The 15,978-nt window shown below is 31.6% G+C and overlaps 1 protein-coding gene across 5 annotated transcripts in view; it reads right to left on the bottom strand.

Annotated features, from left to right (window-relative positions):
* The window catches only part of Lrba (LPS responsive beige-like anchor protein), a 648,575-nt gene that overhangs the window by 355,983 nt on the left and 276,614 nt on the right, over positions 1–15,978 (bottom strand). For all 5 annotated transcript variants that reach the window (XM_040293201.2, XM_040293202.2, XM_040293204.2 and 2 more), the window contains exon 37: positions 813–979. In XM_040293201.2, coding sequence (XP_040149135.2) covers positions 813–979 — 167 coding nt within the window. The remainder of the gene's footprint in view (positions 1–812; positions 980–15,978) is intronic.

Genomic DNA, 15,978 nt, shown 5'->3' with positions numbered 1-15,978 from the left:
ACACTTGAAAAACACACAATTTATTATTTTTTCTTTTTCCTTTTTTTATTCTTCTAGATAAGCTAAATATCTGGTATGAATATTTAGCTGACCTTAGCAAATGATCATACATTTATGCAAAAATAAGGCATTAAAGCAATTTTTTCTAATGGGAGAATATAAAAATGTTTTTCATTAACATTACATGAAAGAGTCCAAGCATGTTTCTATGATCTGTAGCATAAAACATTTCATGGGGAATAAATTTCACAATTTGTCTAAGTTTCTTAGTCCTAAAAGGTAATTTAATTTTTTTTTTGTTCCTAGAAAGTAGAATTAAGAAAAGCAAGTTCAGTTTGGTTATCTGAAAAAGGTATGTATATTGAATAAAATTTTAAGAGGGCATTTAACAAATTTTATCATCAAAGTCCTCTAATTTGCAACATGACTTGAGAAAACAAAACATTTTATTGTGTTTTCAAATTATGTGGTAAAACTCTAAAGTGTAAAATAAGGAATAGATTATTAAAATAAAATATTTACAGAAACTCAATTAGTGAAGCTAATAAAATAGTTTATGTCAACTGCTACCTTCACCATTCACTCCAAATGGAATAAACAGATATGAGCAAATCTTCTTTTAGAGGGAACTACAGTATCTCAGAAGACTTATAACTATACTCATACTGATTTTCTCATTTCCCTTTGCTTTAAATTCATAGTAAATATTAAAATACAAAATAAAAAATTACTCTGTTCTTCATCCAGCCTTAATCATAAAGCTAGGCCATCTGGGGAAAACCCGGGGCCAAACCTGAAAGGTGTCCCTTTACCTCACTGCAGAATTTCCCCAGGCTCCATGCTTGTCTGTGAGAATGTTGATGATTTTCTGGATTAGTTGAGTTGCTGTCACATGGTCTCGATATTTAGCTGCTCTTATCAAATGATCACACATTTTCTCTTCTTCTCGTTTGTCTGCAGAATACTGCGCACAAAGTGACTTGGATAGGAAGGAAAAAAAAAAGAAACACTTGTTCATACTATAAAAATATGGGAGAAAAACCAAAAACGCATCAAAAAATAATGTTTAGCATTAACCAAAGCAACCAAAAATTTACAGTTACATTTCTATCATTCTTTAATTGTCTAGGATTTAGTGATCTGCTTTCTTGACATAATATCCCACAAGAATTTACTTCTCTGAAGTCAATCATAAAATACACTCAGAAGTTGTTAATATTGAAGCAGATAACTAAACAATAAGAAGCAGTTAGTCAAGTAAATGCAGGGGCCCAGCATTACAAATGGCATGAAGTGAAGGTGCAAAACTTGAAACATTGAATAAGGAGAATAATGGTATGAAATTAGTTTGGAGAGGTATGCAGGAACAGCATCATTTATGTCACGTAATTACTACTGTGAGGAATTTAGACTTTATTCTAATTGTATAGGTTTTAAACAGTGAATAAGAGACTGATTTACATATTAAAATGGCCACTATAGCTGTTATTTTGAGAATGAACTGTAGAGACAAGGTAAGTGAAGTGAGAAGACAAGTTATGTGGCCAACTCGGAGGCCCAGAAAAGAAAAACATTACCTTATAGTAGCAAACTATGCTAGTTTCTAATACATTTAAAAAATAAAGTAGTTGCATCATTTAAATTCTATTTATAACAAATGGACTAGTAGCACTGGAATCACAGTGAGATTAAAAATGTAGAATCTCAGGTCTCATATCAAACCAACTAAATCAGTATCTGAATTTTAATAAGATCCCTGGGAAATTTATATGTTCATTGAAATTTGAAAAGTACTGAGTTATCACTTTTGCCCCCAAATAGTATGATTCATTAGCAATAAGAAGATAGAATGTAATTTCTATTTTCCAAAAGGTTTATTTCTTTGCAATATTAATTCAAGTACTTGTGGCATCATGTTTATGATGGTATAGTGAGTATCTTGCTTCAAAGAAGAAAAGATGAAAACATGAAGATTGATATAAATTTGATCCTTTATAGCCTCTATTAGACTCCTGACCTTAACTTCAAGTTCACAAACACACACACACACACACACACACACACAAAAAAAAAACTGTGACAACCTAAATTTGATGTTGGAAGAAATATTATTTTATGTATGTGATATATTTTGTAGTTCCCTGCCTTTCCTGTTGTTTAACAGTCTGAAGAGATTGCTGCCACACACAACTACCATCAGGGCCCAGGTATCAAAGAACACTGTGATTATCCTAAATCAATCAGGAAAATAATCACACTGACAAGCTAGCTCAGGGAAGGTTACTTGATGCAACTGTTGCATTAAGAGCAAAGTTGAGGTTTTTGCTGGATACCTTGCTCCTTCCTTTCAGTGTGTACAAGGAAGCATATTACTTCCAGAAGTGTTAAAAGCTCTCTGTACCAAGAGGCAACCTGGTCTGAAAATTAAGCCAAATCTAAAGAGAACAGAACTATGAGAATAATAAAAAACAGTCTATTTCAGATGGAATCATGAACTTCTAGATCAAATCCTGAAGAACAACCTACCTGTAGATATTCTATGAAACATTTTGTTTTAGATTTTTTATAAGGTCCAATAAATTCCTGGTTATTTTGTGCCTATGTGAATTGGAATTTCTTTTCATTCTACCAAAAGCAACTCAAAAGATATGGTGTATATGTACATGCATAAGGAATCAAATATCTCTCAGTCTGTGCAATGCACTATAATACAGGGATGAAAGGATGAATTTAATAATGGAGAAATTTGAGAAGATATTTTACTCTTGGGTGGGAATAAAATGGAACCTTTAAAACAAATTCAAGCCCCCCCCAAAAAAACATAATTTCAGGAAAAGGAAAAGTAGTACATTTTGACCCAAATACAGTTGAAAAAGTAATATATTAAAGAAATTCTGGAATGCAGAATCATTATTTGTTCATACAAACAATTATACAGTTGGGAAGCAAAACCAAAACAAGATTGCACTATCATCTTGCTGCTATGTGCTGACAGTCTTAGGCAACTACCATATTTACCTCTTTAGGTCTAAATGTCCTCATCTGCAAAATGAGGGGATAATAATAGCTCTAAGAATCTGTCGATTAGAAATTTGGGATGACCTTTGCAAGAGCACTTGAACACAGATGAGTACAAGTTCCTCAGAACATTTACACTGGTAAAAGAAAACTATTTTATTTCACCTAAATATTGAAGTGGAGAAAATGAGTCTAATAACAGGAACTAGATTAATTTATCACTAATTAAGTTCAAATATCATATCTATATTTAAAAAGTAAGCATCATGCTAAATAAACCACAGGAGAGCACAACTGGGCAAAAATATGATTTTAAATACTAAAAGAAAGAAAATACTTAAGAAACACCCAAAGGGACAACCTTTTAAGTAAAGATAACTAGGGAATTATTTAATTGTAACAGAAATATAATTTCAAATCTGATATTTTCAAAAGTTCATGCAAGAGCCAAGAAACATTCAATAGGTTACCTCACTTCTAGTCTAACTATACCCCAAAAGAAATAGTGCAGAATGGCAGAAAGATGTCTATACTTTCAACATGCCCTACTGCATCCATAATCAGTCTTTTTCTACCTTTTTCTAATAAAAGAAAATTTAAACTATTGGTAGAATTTAGAAAATCATTGGTTTCATTACTCCTCTGAAACATCATATACAGAACAGTACTAAAATCACCCAGCGAGAATGCACTGAACTGTATTATTTCTATGTTTTACTAATGGTAGACTAATTTCTTTATCAAATTATATTTCACAAACATTTGATAAGCTATTAAAGTTTGCTTGAAAAGGCATAATTCTAAAAACAAGAACTCAAGGTAAGCTAAATAGTAAAATGGTTTTAAAGTGTTCTTTAATGGATCCTCCTTTACAATTTGAACAACAACTTTTCATATCTGACATAAAATCTATAGATATAAATCACATTAAAGGACTATTCTTTCCTGATTATCAATCTCTGTCTCTTTGTGGAACATTAGAGTCACATTTGACCTTAAAACATGATAAAAGAAAACCAAACAAGAATGTTTCTTAAAGATATAATGAACTTGTATCTATTTCAAAAAAAATATATTTATAATGTAATTTGAAGATGTTCTTATTAAAAACCGATAATAAATTCTACACATAACGTATCATTCAATGTCAACTACAAATGAGGAATATTTGTTTTAAGACCAAATGTGTATTACTTAGCAAAGGGACACATTTGTGTGTGCACTTTGTGTTTGAAGGTTGAACAAAGGTACCCTATGAGACACTACAAAAAACTGCTATATAAAATAATGGCATAAAAAGCATATGAAATAAAGGGTCAGATTTAAACCATTCATTCAACTTTATTTTAGGCAGGATTTCTTACTTTACATTAACTTCTCTATTTTCCTATTTCATGCATCATATAAACCAGGTAATAGAACATTACAATATGACTACAAAAATATCTAAATCTAAAAAAAGAAAAAGAAAAGAAATAAGCACCTTGAGACCTAACAATTCAATTTTTTTGGCTAAAAAATCCCTAAGATTTATTACTGTAGAATTAACAAAGTAAATAAAAGATTAAATGAACTTCCTTCAGAAGAAATTCAGTTACAGCAAAAAGATAAAGAATAAATGAAGAGGAAAGCAATTTGGAATGGCCATTGTAATTCAAGTGTCTTTACTAACTACTTAAATGGAAATGAAGAAACAGAGACAATAGTTTATTAAATGTATTCATCCAGATCATACAGTTCTATCTAACTTTGCTATTTGTCCTTTGCATGAAAAGTGCAGAGAGGAGTGATCTTAAAATTAAGTAACACTCTTCTTTGTTTCTGTCATCAACCTACCACCCCCTCTTGGGGGACAAGCTTTATCCTTTATTATTCTCTATTATGAAATGCTGGTATTTTTCCAAGGCTTTGATAAAATGTTCCACAATAATATCATCCATTCCCACTTTATCTACTATCATAAATTTAGGTCAAGCTTTCAAATTTTCATATCTGATCCAGTTGTTTTTAAAAATATAAGCTCATATTTCTATCTGCAGAATAATTTCCACTTATCTGATAAGCATGCAATATTAAAAATGTACAAACTTGAAGAGGCGACCTTCATCTCAAATGTGCTATTATACTTGAGTGAGAAAGTTCTTGTATTTACTGTCATCTGTGACATCTCAATTATCCTCCATTCACATCCAATTATTCCATCTTAGCAAAACCTCTTATTCCCTCAGCATGGCTCTTACACAGACCTCTATTAGTTCACAATTCAACTCTAGAAATAATCTAACTGAACTTCTCTGAACTATCCCAGAATTTTTTCTGTTTCTAGAAGAAATTATTTTGATATTACACAGATATATCTATATGCTCCATTCCCACCACGCTCCCACAAAAACTGCATGACTCTCACAAATATTTGACCAAACAACTAGGACAAAATTTTATTAGCTAGAACTGGTGACCTATAATTGCACAATGTGGTTCATTACCTTTCTGCACACCTGTCTATTCCAGATACAGTCAAATTATACACTACTTCTCAACTATCCTCCAGACTTCTCATAAGAAGAAGGAAATAAGTTTTTTTCTTTTTAAAAAGGTCTGATGAGAAAGTGATGGCTAGAATTGGAAGGACAAACTACTAGAGGTGAGTAGGCTATGAAGAGAAAAAGACCTAGAAATACAGAGATCTTTTAACTCTTTGCTTGAATTCAGATGATTAAAAAAATAAGTAAATTTTTTAAATAATTAGAAATTAAGAAATTTATTTCCAAATAACTAATAAATCAAAGATAGAATAACAATGACAATTATGGGGGGAAAATCATAGAATCAGCTAGAAAGGATTCAAAGGAAAACATATAGCTTTAAATATTATATTAGAAAAGATAAAAATGCTGAAATCAATATCCAAAGTTCTATCTAAAATCAACACCCTCAATGAATCCCACCATTATGTATAATTACAATTAACTGATAAAAAAGGGGAAAATAAAGAATAAGTAAAATCAATGACCTCAACACCTGTAAAAAAAAATCGAAAATGAAGAGAAAATTATAATTGAATATAAAAATTAATTTAAAAACCATCAGTTGGTTCTTTGATAATATGAACAAATATCTACCCAAAATGTTCAAGAACAAAGACATATAATTATCAATATCATAAATGGAAAGATGAGACATTTCAATACATATGCTACAGACATTAAAAGATACTAAGAAAATGTCCAATCGATATAAAAGGTAATACAGAAATATTACAATGCTATGCTAGTTAATTCAGTAATGTAGATGAAATTGACAAGATCCTTGAAAGACACAAAACACCAAAACCAACTATCAAGAAGAAATTGAATATGTGAATAGACCTTCATCAAGTACAGAAACTGAATTTAACTAAATTCCTTATTATGAGGAAATTTCAGGACCAGAAGGCTATGCTGGTGACTCCTACTACATTTAAGGAAAAGATAATATCAATTGTTAAGTCTTTCAGATGCTATAAACTAACATGTACACTACAACACATTTTTCATTCTAAGAACAGAAAATTAAAAGCCAGTGTAACAGAGAGGCACAGTGGCACACTCTTTTAATCCCAGAGATTGGAAAGGCTGAGGTAGATCTCAAGTTCAAGGCCAGCCTCGGCAACTGAGAAAGGCTGAGCAACTAAGTGATGCTCTGTCTCGAAATAAAAAATAAAAAGGCTTGGAGATGTGATCAGTGGTTGAGCATTCCCTGGACTAAAAATATTAAATGAAATTATACATCGTGATGAAGTAGAGCTTGATTGAGTATTTGAAAATCATAAAGTATAAAGAGCATACAACAGCAAAAAGGAGAAAATGTAGCATTATAATGAAATTTTTTCACAATAGCATTTTGAATCATTTAACAGTCTTTCATGGTAAACACACTTTTCAACCTACCTAACGTTTTGAAGGACATCTATGAAAACATAATTAATCTTAGGGGACAACAGGAGTATGTGTGCTTTCTCCTGACTTCCATTTGATACCATAAGACAAGATACAAAAGTTAAAACTATAGCACTTCAGAAAAAAACAGCAGAAATTATTGATGACCGTGGGATAGGCAGTATTCTTACACAGAATAGTAAAAAGTAAATCATAAAAGAAAATCACAAGCATCAAAAACATTTGATAAATTAGATTTTATCAAAATGTATAACACCTACTTTTGCAAGACCATTTATAAATGAAGGTAATTCACAAAATGAGAAATAAAAATACTCATCATATATGTATAGCTGACAAATGACATCTCTATAGGATGTATAAAGAACTCTCACAACTAAAAAGACAATTCAAATGACATGCAAAGGATTTGAACAAACATTTCACAAAAGAGTCACAAATAGCTAATCAGCATATGAGAAATCATAGAGAATTGCACATAAAAATCACAATAAGTAATTACTACACATGATATCCATTAAAAGTATTGACCAAGTTGTGGAACAACTGAAACTCTCATACCTGCCTTACTGGTTGGTGCTTAAAGTCTACAACTACTTTAGAAAATAGTCTGGGAGGGCTGGGAAGGGAGTAGTAGTAGAGCACTTGCCTCGCATTCAGGAGGCCCAGGGTTTGATCCCTAGTACCACAAAAAGAAGAAAACAGTTCACCAGCTGCAACACATGCTGTATTGATATTTCCATCAAAATAACTCATTTGAAAATGCTCCAAGTGCTCTTAAGCATCAAACACTGGAAACAACCATGATTGTCTTTAAATGAATGGCTAAATAAAGTAATACTACTCATCAATAAAAGAAACAAACTGGTAATATATACAACCATATGAACAAATATAAAAACCTTTATTCTGACTAGAAGAATCCAGACACGAGAATACCTATTTTATGAAACCATGCCTATGAAACTGTACAACAGGCAAACAATATGGAAAAATAAAAATAAAATCAGTAGTAGTGAATATGAGTTTATGGAGAAGAATTGACCACAGTGGATCATAAGTGAATATGATCTAGGAGGGCAAAAATTTTCTGTCATGATTGTGGTGGTTACATAGGCATATACTTTGTTACAACTCAACAAATAATAAAAATGAGAACACTTCATCATATGTAAATGATGATAAAATTTTAAGACATTTTTAAAAAGTGAGAAAACAAAACAGACCCAGAAGTAGTTAAAATACTCTTGTAAAAAAAATAAGTTCATATGCCAAATAGGTAAATATGATCTCCATAACAATAGGAAAAGAAAAATATCCAATAAGAAACTCATTAAGAAAAGAAGTACTTCACAAAACTAAAAAGTGGATAATTTATAAAAAGCAATAGAAAAAATGAACAGCTTCATTTGTTTAAAAACATCCAAAATAAAAACAGAAGTACCAGAATGCCAAAATGAAAACCACTAATCAACTGTTAACCAGAATGTGAAGTAATGGGAACAGCAATACATTAACGCTGGCAGTGGCACACACTTTTGTAAGACAATGGGACAATATGTATTAAAATGGGAAATGTGAACTGATTAATTCAATGCAATCAATTAATTCTACCCTACAGAAATGCAAGAATATGTATACAAAACGATATGTAAAATGTTCAGAGCAGCACTATTTATAGTAGCTAAATATTGAAATCAACCCGATTGCTCATCAAACGATAAAGAGATTATGAAAAACTAATGGTCTACTCATGATGGAATATTATTCAGCAATGAAAATGACAGAGAATATTAAGAATTTCACAAACACAATGTTTAACTAAAAGTGTCAGAACAAAGACATACTTTATGACTCCATTTAAATAAAAGGCAAAACCTGGTAAAGAAATGATAGTACTAAAAGAAACGTGTTGATGGAAACAAAACAAGTCATTCCATAAAATTAGAACAGAAGGTACTTTACTGGGGCAGAAAAGGGCTGTGACTGGAAAGACAGAGGGCTTCTTACAAGCTCTCCTTTCAGTCAAGAGAAAGTGGTAAATTAATGCTGAGACAATGTTTCCAAAGTTACGTTTCCAGGACAATATGTTTTATGAGAAACAGGCTATAAAGCACATTTTCACTAATTTGCATATTATTAATAAAATAAAAATACATTACATTTGAAATTTTCCAGGCTAAGAAACTCAAAAATATTATAGAAGCTGTTCTCCTAATTTAGTAATATATTAAACACTTTAAGTATGTTGCTTTTAGAAGTTTTGTGCTTAAATCTTCTACCCCATTTGAATCAAATATATGATATGTCAAGATCATTGTAATGTTTTGAGTAACTAATGAAAAAAATATAAAAAGCATATACTTGCTTTTAAAAGCAAATCAGAGTAATGATATATGAAATAAAACAAAAGTTCTCTCTTCTATCTCCTCCTATTTGGTCAATGGTTTTCTATAAAGTTAGTGACTGTTTACAGTAAGATGCCACTTCTACATAAATAGAATCAAACTTTACATCTTTCCATATTAGGACACACAGTTTTACCTTCTTTATTTTATGTAGCTACAAGGAGCATTGAATTTTAGTTAACTAAACATTGCTTCTGCTAAACTTTTAAATGTACTATTTTACTTCTCAATTTGTTTAAAAATCACTTCCACTATAAATTCCTGTCTCATGGGAAAGCATTTAAAAAGGAGATCAGCTAGGGGACAACAAATAAAGAAGCTTCTCAATATTTCACTTTTGGAGGTCTTTGTACTTGATCTCTTAACTCAGACATAAAATCTGATCCATAGATGGGGGGTGGAGGGGGAGTTGTCTACAGAAACCTCAGATAGACTCCTGAAAAAGACTTAGAAAAATGAAAGCTTAAAAACCTCAACAGCAAACAAAAGTCAACCAATGACAATATGTGACAGCCACCTTTAATTCTGAAGTGATTTCTCTGTCATGCAATGCCTCAAAGTATTGATTTCTCTCAGCATGAAAAAGCCTAAGCCAATGAAACAGATAGAGCACCATCCCCCTCCCCAGCCACCCCATAATAGCATTCAAGGTTAAAACAGGCGGAACACTTATCAAAGTATCTCTTCCATTCCTTCTTGTTTTAATGGACTGGATGCAATGTGTTGGGTTCTTATCTCTACAAACTGCAGTCCTCAATATTTTTAAGTGATTTCAAGATTAATATAGGTTCTAATCTTTTACTTTAGCCTTTTGATAATAAAAGCTAGTTTGAAAATGCTTTATATAATATTTATAAAATAAAGTTAACACAAAGAAGGCAGCTATGGGTCAAATATACACATATGTTTTTCTAATTTCATTACTTTACTCAAGAACTTATTAATGATAAAACCACAAAATTCTTGGGTAAATACCTAAAAACCTTCTAAAAGACAACCCAAATCCTTTAATGTGCATGCATATATCACACATCTGGTATGGTAAACAAAATGTGGTTAGTATCTGTGTTGAATAAAATTAACATGGAATTTAAACAATATAATGGGTAGAACCCAAATAATTTTTAAAAGATCATAAGATTGTATTTTTTAAAAACACACAAAATTTCTTATTTAAACTTCTAAGGTCTCTTACTTAAATGATTAAATGTATTTACTACTACAAATATATAAATTTATATTGAAAAGTAAAAGTAGCTCAAGAATATACATAAAACTAAGTAAAAATGATTAATCCAATCTTATAAAAAAGTATGATTAACATTGTAATTAAGAGCACAAAATCTAGAGCAAGATAACTTAAATTTTAATGTTGACTGACACATTCTTGCTTGGGCAAGTTATTGAAAACCCTGTGCTTTAGTTTCCTCATTTAAAAATAAAGAGAGAGAGAGAGAGAGAAAGGTATCACAGTAAGATTTCCAGGAGGATCAAATAAGAATAGACATGAACTAATTAGAATGTTGCCTATATAGACTAGTTACACCTTACACATATTATTGGTTTAATCATTATGTTATCAGAACACACAGCAAAAGTCTTTTTCATACTAGAATCTCAGGTACTTTAGCAAAATAATTACAATATAAGATAAAAATAATCACAATATGAAATAACTATTCGGAGAGTCAATATATGCAGTGTGTCTGGGAGGAGTGAGAAAGATGAAACTATTCAAAATTAGAATAAATTTCACAGAGGAATTTCAAGGCCAAGCCACTGCTCACCAAGAATAAAGGACTCATATAGGATAGAAAAAATATTTATAGCAAAATTAAGCAAAAAAAAAAAAAAAAGCCCAAGTAAATAAGTTTTTAAAAGAAAAGATAGGAATGACAGACTAAGACGTGCAATTGACACAGCCCTCCTGGCACGTTTATATCTTCCTTGCAAATCTATGTATTGTTGGCCATTTTTATTACAAAATTACTCCTCAAAGGTTTATATAAGTCATCTAACATATAAAATATTAATTAAATTTGCATTTCTTAGCTATTGTTAGACTATAATAACTTTCATAATTATTCAAATGTATTACTAACAGAACATTTTAGAACAATACATCTGAATATTAACTGGCTTTTTAAGGTGGTGTTTCTCAAACCATCTGTAGAGGAGGACTAGTTTTAAATTCTTTTTAAAAATACACTGAGGACTAATGCTTTTTGAAAAATTTGTCTTTGCCAGATACCAAACCTATAAAGCAATACTAAATTTCTGTACTGACTTGGAGGAATACGAACAACTAGTATGCTCAACAGACCATATTCTAGTAGCACTAGTATAAAAGGCAAGGAATTAGAAACTATCAGGACTATTAGGGCTATGAAAGAACCCTCTATAGGACTGGAAATAGGTGGGCCTAAAGTACAACCATTTTATTTTGTATGATAAAATACTTGCTTTAGAACAAAATGCTTCATGTAAAAATGTTTGATCTTAACTTTGTATTAATAAACCATAAAAAAGAGTAGTCAAGGGCTGGGGTTATGGCTCTGTGGTACAGCGCTTGTCGAACACTGTGAGGCACTGGATTTGATCCTCAGTACCACATAAAGCTAAATAAATACATAAAGTTTTTTTTTTCTTTTTTAAGAGTAGTTTATGTGGGGCTGGGGTTGTGGCTTAGTGGCATAGCGCTTGCCTCACATGCATGAGGCTTTGGGTTCAATTCTCAGCACCACATAAAAATAAATAAATAAATAAATAATAAAGATTTTTTTAAAAGAGTATATGCTACCTTTGTAGGAGCAAATTCTAAATAATACACAAGTATTGCATGAAAATGCCCTATGTAGATTTTCAATTAGCTTAGTTTCTTATCTATTTTAATTTAAAACTAACTTAAAAAGGCATTTTCTAGGGTTGGGGTTGTAGCTCAGCGGTAGAGCACTTGCCTAGCATGTTCGAGGCCCTGGTTCGATTCGCAACACCACATAAAAATAAATAAAGATATTGTGTCCAACTAAAAAATAAATATTAAAAAAAAGAATTAAAAAAGGAATTTTCTACACTAATACAAGACCTGATAAAGTTAAAATAATCAAAAAATATCATAAAATAAAACCTTAAATATAGGCTTGACATATTAATGAATATATTCCAATCTTCTCGTGAAAGAGACTGTCAATGGCATTAAGAGATCTGGTTTTCTATAAAGTGTATATTTTCCATTATTAGAATATATTAAGAAGATAAAATATTTCTTAGTTTGGGTTTGGTGTGATCAACAATGCCAATAGGCATGAGATCAATTTTACCTACACTACATAAGTTACCTTTAATGGAGGGCCCAGAAACACAGCTGTTCTTTTGAAGACAGAGAAACAAACAATTTTCAAACAACGACTCTTCAGTTCACTTTTAATAGTCTTCTTTCCCCCTAACAATGATAGCTCCCTTAGTTTCATAAAGATTTCTAAAAGTTATTACAATTTTTTATATGTGTGTATTTATATGTGCCCTGTTACAAGTATGTAAATTATCTATTCAAATATTAACCTTAGAAGATTGAGAGCAGAAAATGCTGTGGGCCCATCTTTTAATCTGATCATTTTCAAAAACCTACAGTAGAAAGTGAGACAAGTTAAAACATAACCTGGAAGAACCTTTTAAAAGAATACAATACAGACTAAATACACTTGACTTTGGAAGTGAATTAAGAAATATGATTGCACAGTTCTGGTCCATGGAAGCCAAGACATATGAAATCAGGGTGGGTACTTCCCTAGAGGACGTTTGATGATGCTGTGCCACAGTCAATCAACCAGAGGTAGAAGAAAAGGTTAACTGAGGACTATGAAAGAACCCTCTGTAGGACTGGAAATAGGTGGGCCTAAATTCCAGAAAAAAATGCAGTCAAGGGAACTCTTACTGTTGGGGATGGGAACTACTGCCTGAAGTGTGGGAAAAGGGCTAGGCAGACAAGTGCAAGGGTCAAGAGAAAAATCTTCTGTGCAGGAGTGTAGTGCATAAATTCTAGCAGATACAACGTCTAGTACTAAGTTTTCCAATCCTTTTCTGCTTCGGGATGTCTTTCTATCATTGTTAGACATACAAAAGAAAAAGAAGAAAGGCCAAATACATGCTTTGAATCAGATGATATAAATTAAAAAAAGGAAAACAGCTATTGCCTGGAAAGGCTACTCATATTAACAGAAAGATGTATTCTCCAGACTGCTGTCACTATTCTACTAAACAATATCTTAATAGAAGTCTACGGCAAAGATAAGAATCTCAGATTGGCTGTAGGTCACATAAGCATTACCTGGATATTTGCAGAGATAATCTAGAATATAAAAAACAGTCCCATTGTTAACCACTTAATATGGACATACAGTAAAGAGAATATTACATTTATCAAATCCCATTTATTCTTCACAAGAAAGCTACAGGTAAGCATCATTATTATCCTGATTTAAAGATGAGGCAATGGAATCTTAGCTTATAATAGTAAATGAAAGAGTTCAGACTAGAGCACAAAGTTATCGGAGTAGAAAATCAACGCTATGATAAACTACACCAGCATAACATGTTGCCCCAGTGACTGGATGTTTAAACTGTAGTGCGATCTGAACATTAAAAATGAGAAGAACACTCATCTAGTTAGTTATGCTAGTATTTTATCCCTTTTATGGTTATTTATCAATAACATTGGTATCTAAGGTAAAGAAAACAATAGCCAAAAAGATACAATTTAAAAATATATATTTGCAAATATATATAAGCAAATAAAGTTGGTAATTTCAGCCCAATACGTGGAAAATTATACAAAACCACAAGCTCAGAAGATACAAAAGCTGGGAAAAGACTGCTATTCTAATATTTTCCTACGAGGCTATACAGACTCAAAGTCTATTAAGCAACCACCTTTGCTCCAAATGTGTTCAGTGCAAAATATACACCAAGAAATGAATGCGAGAAGACAAAAGGGTGCATTAATCATCAACAGAGTACCACCATGGAAAAAGAATATCACACTGAGCTTATAAAAAATTACCCTTGACTTTGACTAACGCTCTCTGACCATTTTCAGGATGAGACAGGTAGCTAGAGACAAAAAAGTATGAGGGAAAAACGAAAAAGAAGAAAACAAAAACTGGGAGAAAGATGAAGAAGAAGTAAAGGAATCTAGAAAAACATAAATAAAGGTTCATTTAAAAATACTTTGCACATTTTCTGGATTACAAGTTTCCTTTAAAAGTTAATAAAAGAACACAGTATTGTAAGATTTCATTTGCACTGAATTTTAACCACTAAATAAAAGATAAAATGGTATATTCAGTGTATTAAAAGGAAATATTTAAGGAATGACCTGGAGAAAGGAAGAAAACAACTTTGTCATTCAACTAATTTATTTTTTTATAGTTGTAGATGGATAGATGTCTTTATTTATTCACTTACTTTTTTGAGAGAGAGAGAGTTTTTAATATTTATTTTTTAGTTTTTGGTGGACATAACATCTGTATTTTATTTTTATGTGATGCTGAGGATCGAACCCAGCACCCCGCGCATGCAGGTGAGCACACTACTACTTGAGCCACATCCCCAGCCCCTCATTTATTTTTTGTTATGCGGTGCTGGGGCTTGAACATGCTAGGCAAGCACTCTGCCTCTGAGTCAAAACCCCAGCCCAATTCAACTAATGTTAACCTAGACTTATTTTGCGCTCTACCATTTCCCATCCAACATAGGAAGAAGCATGTAAGGTCAGTAGAAAAAAGGAAACAAAAGAAACATGCAATTAAGGTCTAGCCAAATGATCCACAGATGTAAATGAAAGGTAAGTATAAGGTAATTACATAAATGAGACTATAATAACTGATACTGCTATTTAACCACGTTTCTGACTAGAAATAAGCTTCAGATGGGGGCTAGACTTTAAGGACCCTCAAATTACAATAAATAAGTGAAGTAGCCTGTCCAACACCACACAGTGGCAGACCAGGAATGAATCCCAGCTGTTATAAACCCAAATGTTTGTTTTCTATCATACACAAGAGATTGCAATAACAATTTTACAACTTACGTGTAATTATTTTAAATTAATGCTCTTTTCTCCCATAAAAATAAAAGCTACTAAAGAAATAACTGATGAACAAAACAAAACAAAAAAAAAAGCAGATTGGAAGGTAGAGATTTTTCTCATCCTATCAAAAAGCAATGCTTAATCATTGGAAAATCTAAGAATTATATGAAGACAATATTCCAGTCATCAAATTAAAAGTTCAGGAAATAATTTTCACAGAGATTTAAATTCTCTGTCTTATATATCATTAAAGTCTCATTAAGAAAAACAGAAGCAAGGATATCTGCTCTTATTATTTTCTGCCCCTACAAGGATATAAACAGAAGTAACATTGAACAAAATATTTTCTTGCTATTAAAAAAATCAAGATCTCGCATGAAAAAACTGAGCCCTCAAATTTATGTTAGTTGAATATGGAATCCTTTATTAACCCAAAATTGAACCTTCCACTGTTGATGCTAGCATTCACTCAGCTATTCTTTATTGAGGGCTTCCTGTGACCCAAGCCTATACTAGGTGTCAAAAT

Source organism: Ictidomys tridecemlineatus, chromosome 9, assembly GCF_052094955.1.
Source record: "Ictidomys tridecemlineatus isolate mIctTri1 chromosome 9, mIctTri1.hap1, whole genome shotgun sequence".
NCBI classification, from domain to species: domain Eukaryota; kingdom Metazoa; phylum Chordata; class Mammalia; order Rodentia; family Sciuridae; genus Ictidomys; species Ictidomys tridecemlineatus.
This window is presented reverse-complemented; position numbering and strand designations above follow the sequence as displayed.